Here is a 6,361-nt window from a genome sequence, read left to right on the forward strand (position 1 = left end):
AGCAGGATGAAGTCCCCATAATTCAAGAGGAAATGATCAGTGACCTGCTCCACCACTTGGACACTCATATACTCTGGGGGAAGTGGTGAATCAAAACCATTTAACAGGAAATGGTCCTTTCCAGTACTTTTTTTAGCCATCCTAATAGAACTTCTTGGTTAGTAATATTTTATTAAATTTGACAAGGTGATAACAAAAGGCTATAGAAAGGTATTCAGCTTTATTATAGCCTACAGTACTTTTCCATAAAGGTTAATATGGACTCACCACTCCTAATAATTAAATGGCAGTACTTCTGCTCAGAATATTCAAACCTTATAGTCCTGCCCTTTCAAGAAGAATACTTTGATTTACATTCTGTCCTACTCCACTTTTCTTCTGTGGTTTTCCCCATCAAAAGGCTACATTTGCAGAAATTTAGGGATATCTTCTCTTTCCTCCTAAAGCACCACTGGATACACTACAGTAAAATACAAAATAAAATCTACTGATCAAGACAATTTGAAAGCTGACAACATATTTTGTTCCCTAACTATATACCCAAATCATCTCCAAAGTATTGTAGTCTTCTCTTGGAGCTGATAAGCCATTTAAAATGCATTATACTGGTGACAGACAAGCTGGCATTTGCTACAAGCATTTTTATGATTCAGTAGTTTGCAGAGAGAGTAGAAAACTAAGTAGCAGATTTACAGTATAACAAAACAAAAGCAGAGATCTCATCTGCCTGATGAACGACTAGAGCAGCTTTCATCTCCAGATTTGCAGATAGTTTGCCTGAAGGTGGAGAACTTACTGCTTAGGATGTGATAATGGTACCCCCAAGCTACAATCACACTGCATCTCTGAAGACTGTACACATGCAGGGGGTGGAGAGATTCCTAACTCTGGGGCAGCTTCCATCTAAGCAAGACATGTAAATGCAATAAATTTGAAAGAAAAAGGACCCCCAGTGTGAAGAGAAGTGGCCATAAATGTATGTGGGCCCCAGCAGCCCTGCCTGGCTGGCTGCTCTGTGCAGCCCTTGGCTCTGTGGTGAAGGTGCCACAGCAGACGTGGGGCTTTTCAGAAATAAACAAACTCAAGGGCAACTGCAGCTGAAAGGCCATTACATACACAGAATTTGGCATCAACAGGCAGGCAGATAGAGCATTCCTGGCTGTCTTATGCCTTAGCAAACAGATATTAGATAATGCCTCCTTCTTGGCCAAGCAATGAGTCAGCGGTTGAGATGAAGGGGGAGCTTTCTTGACTTCCATTCTCCACATCTGACCAGAGATCACGCCAGCTGTCTACACCCACACATTTGAAAAGGTCACAACATCTGCCTGTCCCTCAGCACCAAGGGACACGCTCAGCCCACCTTCCACTAAGGGTTAACCAGGCTGTTTTGAGTTAAAATGTCCTAGATGGTGAGAGAGTGATGGAAAATTCAGACCGTCCCAGCATCCTCTTATTCTGCCTCTCCATCACCTGTAATCTTTCACCTCCCTCTGCTAGGGCTTAGAATCACGAACTCACAGAATTGTTTAGGTTGGAAAAGACCTGTAAGCTCATCAGGTCCAACCAGTTCCCTCTGTACCCTACAGAAAAGCCCATACAAGTCAGTTCCCTTCCCACAAAGGAAACGGCCATGAGGCACTGTCAGATCTGGGCTTATACTGAGCCTTCTGAGGCCAGTGGAAATACTGGACAAAACCATTGCATTTTCTATGCTCAGACTTTTTGGTGCTTTCCGTATGATTGTTAAACCATGAGTAATGTCAGCTTACAAAGATTTGTCCTATATTTGAACCTTGCTCACAGTCACCCACTTGCTTAGCTGTAAACATGATTTTAACAAAGCCATTTCAACATCTTAGTTAATTTAGTTCTGAGGCCTTTCTCTTCCAGAGTGTGTAATTAAACTAAAAGAGCCTGGAAAAGCCCCTTACAGTAAATAATTTACAAGTTCCTCCCTGGGGACATTTTTTAATTATAACTCCACTGGTCAGATCTTACTGAATAGTCTGAGATAGCATTCCCCGCTGAGATCCTGAAATATAATTAACTTATTCCTTTGGTAATGGTGTTTTCCCTTAGTCTATCTATTCCTTATGCAGGGCAGGCAGATTTGTTTATAAACAAAGTGGAGATTGATGGACGCTTTGTCACGAGAGCAGCAATAATGGCAATCGCTGCGCCAGACGGGGGCACGTCCGTTTGAGGGAAGATGATACTGTTTTGAAGCAATTTTTATAAATCCTACCCTGACAATCCAGCATGGAGACATAGAAGAGAGCAAGCAGACAGCCCTGATTCCTCTCAGTCTTGGCAGCCTGCCTCGCTCCCCGAGTGCCACTTCATGCATAGCAAACGTAAATAATCCTGACGCGCCCCCCACCCCCCTAACCTTTGTGCTTCAGGAACACTGCTATATACCATCAAACTGACAGTGATTTCATGTTCTGTGGCAAAAAGAAAAACCCTGAGCGACAGCAGCAAGGCTGGGAATGTCAAATGAAAACTGCCACATTTATTTAGCTCCGTGATTCTCAAGACAATATACATAAATATCGTTTTACTATCCCCACCAGCTAAATGTTAAGAGCTATCTGCATCAGCCAGGGTCCTGCAGCTCCCCCAGCCTGGCTGATGAGCCTGTAATGATCAACTCCTGACTCAGGAGAGGCTGGCAGGGAACAAAGCACCAGCTCCTCTTGTTCCCAATGATACAGTACATTAAATAGTCTCCTCATCCTTTCCCACTGCAGCTGTAGCCAAAAGGGCAGTTTGGACTGAAAGTGGGAGAGAATGGCTGCACGAGGACTGAAAAGTGATCTGAGACATAAGAAGTTTGGGGACAGTCATTGCCTCAAGTCCTAAAAACCTTCAAAGCTTGCTTGCTTTTTCTACACCAATTAGTTCCAGCAACTCCAGTGAGCCCACAAGGACAAAGCTTGGTGCCTGTCTGCGGCTGTGCTGGATGAGGGCCTGGATTTTGCATCCAAAATCTTGTCTTTCACTTTGCCCCCTCCTATTCTGAACTCTCACACAACAAAACCAAGTCCTTGTCTCTCAGCCCATTGTTTCTGTACAGCTGCTAGTGCTGGCTCTGAAGCCTCCTCCCCATATGCTGGCCTTCCTGCACACAATTGTTCACCTGCTATCATCTCTAGTGGAATACCTACAAGCCAAGCAGCCCTAATTCTAGTGAATAAATCAAAGTTCAGACAGCAAGATCAAAAGCCAAGCCAATAGGTTGAGCTAAGCTAACCTAATATATGCACTTAAAACATGTATCAGGTGCAGGTTCCAGGTCTCTGCTGTGACCAGCACTGGCTTCAGCGTGGCTTTGTTGATGTTGGTGGCAGGCAGGGCCATATGGCAGAGTGCTGAGCCTAATGTGGTAGGTGAACTCAAGCAGCTTGGCAGACAAACCCAGAAACAGGCACGCCACACACAAAACCTGCCACACACAAGAACCTTGCTTCGTTTTGTTGTTTGTCTCCATGTGCTAATGGAAGTTCAGAAATGAAGAAGGGATTAAAATACTGACACAACTGAGATTGTAAAAGAAAAAGGTCAGATTTCCTCATCACTTTTATTCCCCAGAGCTTTGGAATGGCAGGACTCAGCCTCCCTCGTGTGAGGCAGCACAGCTGGCAGTGCTCAGAGCTGAGAGGACCTGGGGGACACTCCAACACCAGCACTGATGCTGTCACCTCAATTTCTGCTTGCACCACCCTTCGTGCACCCACAGACACCCTTTTTATCTGCAGGGGTGACTCGGTGTGATAAGGAAGGATGGGAGGCAGCTCTGATCACCCCCGTTTTACTGAGCAGCCCCTATTGCAAAGTGCTCCCAGGTGCCTTGCCCAGGCTGCAGCTCTCCTGCACACAAGGGTGGGATGCCCAGCAGGCCAGCAGCACAGGGATCCAGAGGGACCTGGGTTTACACAGGATGGAGAAGCACCAGGGAGCACGGGCCAAAGGGACCTCAGCTGCTCAGCCTATGTTCACCCCAGAGCCAGAGGTTTAAATAGCTCCTGTAGCAGCAGAATGGAAACAGCACTGAATACAAGCACTCTGAGAAGAAAAGGTTCACAGGTACTGCAGGCATGGTTTTGTTCACAAAACCAGTTGTTGTTGAGGAAGCCTTAAGGTCTTTCCACTCTGGAGCTGGTCCTTGAGAATTTATGGATTTTTTAAATGATGACACAGAGTAGTTTGGTGAAAATAAACACACTGATTTATTGACTGAGGGAAGAGTCAAACATGCATAGAAAAGGTGAAGCTGCATTGAAGAAGGAACACAAAATTCTGAAGTTTGATTGATCCTGATTGGAAATATTGTGCTTTTATACCGCAAGGACAGTGTGCAGAGGATACTCACTTTCTTCCTCTGGATTTCCATGATTGTCTTGAGAAGCAAAGAACAATCAACCTTCCACCCAAAAATCTATTCCATCCACAAAACCTGCTTTCAGCGATTCTCAGCATCTCTCATTTTTTAACATAGCACCACACAACATTTTGGGACATTATGAACGGCTTATGTACAAAATTAGAGAACTTAAAGTAATTTTGAATATTATTTTACCAAAACAGAGCTGTCTCTGAATAGAGAACTGCTTGACCACACTTTAGACTACATTACAATCTTGTATTCAGATGGCAGGAGACATCAGAATAAAGGAAAGAAACAGATAAAGGAAAGAACATACCAAAGTTATGGACATCAACCTTTTTTTATTAACAGGCACTCCCTTTATTTTAAGATAACTGCAAGGAGCCAAGTAAACAGTCAAAATTACTGCATACACTAAAATTAATTAAGGCTTTTTTTCCCCATAACAATTTTTCTCCAGCTTACTCAAAGACACCTCCATCAATTTCTTGTTTTGCTTATGGATGCACACAATATCTAAGTACTAAGAACTTTTACCATTACAAGTATCTAATTCCAGAATGGATCAAGAACTGTCATTACTAGACAGTTCACTTTTAAACCAGAATAGTAAAACTGTTTAATATCAAGAAGCTTGTACCTCAAAAATATTATGAGGAGAAATGGTCATTACTGTAATAAACAGTCACTCATTCTTGTTTGTATTGATTCTAGAATAAGAATTCACTGCAGGCATTTGCTAATTAGAAGCAAATCAACACAATCCTCACTATTACCACAGTTACACTAGTTTTGGAGGTTTTTCCCCCCCAAACACAAATAGTGTATTTTATTGGTCCCAAAGTCATACATGACAATTAGAATAAAACCTGATTGATGGATATGACCCCTTTTTTGGCTGCTTGCTCTCGAGGTAGGTTGGTATCAAAACACTTTCAGCAGTCTTCATAAAGGATTTCATCTATTGGAACATCATTTTCTGTCACAGGCACTGATTCACAAATCTGTTCTCTAAAAGCCAAAGCAATCGTGTAAGGCTTTCCACGGGGATGTTTCATACATCTTTCAAGATAGGTATCATAATATCCTTTCCCTCTTCCCAATCTGTTGCCTTTTTTGTCAAACCCAAGGCCTGGCATGAAGATAAGGTCAAGACCTCCTGCAGAAAAATGAAATAAGCATTAGTGGATGCCCTGTGGATTTCCTGATGGCTTGACTACAACCACATAACTTCAGACATTTGCAAGAACACAAGCTTTGTGTTTTGTAAAATGCTTCCCTTTCTTTGATCAGACAAAAAATACTTTGAATACTAAACCTGTAAATTTACATTTTCATCTATCAATTGCATACTAGTTCAGCTGAAAAATGATTAGATCTTGAAAAGCTGTATGGGAAAAAAAACCCTGCATTTTGACAAATTTGTTTTATCATTTTAACCCCACACTTCCAAATACAAATTATTTTGACTCTAAATCAGACAGAGACTGAACTCAGGGAAATTAAACGCAGGAGGAATCAGAAAATCAAATGAACTTCAACATCAGACACAAAAATAGAAAAGGCAAAAAAGGATGAAAAGAAGATGTGTAAGAAAGAGGGAAGACAACTTCTTGACACCACTGTGAGATGACATGAACCTTCTCTTGACCTTCCAAATCCAAAAATCCTTGAATACAATATATTCTGAAAGTGGTAATTTGCCTTCCTATACTAAGATGAAGATTTGAAGGCTTGTCCCTTTATGATGCCAGGCTCCTTTTGTCCCAAAGGATTTTCTTTCTCGGCCTCCAGCAATTTTCTCTGTTGTTCCAGCAGCACACACAGGCACTCTGCTTGCCTGCCCTAAATATCCCTCCTTCCAGAATTCTTATGGGATTGCACTTGATTGGAACTCGAAACCAGTTAAAAAGCTGAAAGAAGAAGCATAAGCTGCTAATGACCTGGACTGGCTGGAAACTCCAAGAGAAG

The 6,361-nt window shown here is 42.4% G+C and overlaps 1 protein-coding gene across 2 annotated transcripts in view; it reads right to left on the bottom strand.

The window, feature by feature from the left end:
- The window catches only part of LOC102045014 (5-formyltetrahydrofolate cyclo-ligase), a 77,025-nt gene that overhangs the window by 53,130 nt on the left and 17,534 nt on the right, over positions 1-6,361 (bottom strand). The window contains exon 2 of one of the 2 annotated variants that reach the window (XM_005419590.2): positions 4,209-5,549. The exons of the other annotated variant lie outside the window; for it this stretch is intronic. Coding sequence (XP_005419647.1) covers positions 5,326-5,549 — 224 coding nt within the window. The 3' untranslated portion in view covers positions 4,209-5,325. Of the gene's footprint in view, positions 1-4,208; positions 5,550-6,361 lie in introns of those variants that run through there. 2 annotated transcript variants of the gene reach the window in all.

The sequence above is a fragment of the Geospiza fortis genome, unplaced genomic scaffold, assembly GCF_000277835.1.
Source record: "Geospiza fortis unplaced genomic scaffold, GeoFor_1.0 scaffold171, whole genome shotgun sequence".
Lineage (NCBI taxonomy): Eukaryota > Metazoa > Chordata > Aves > Passeriformes > Thraupidae > Geospiza > Geospiza fortis.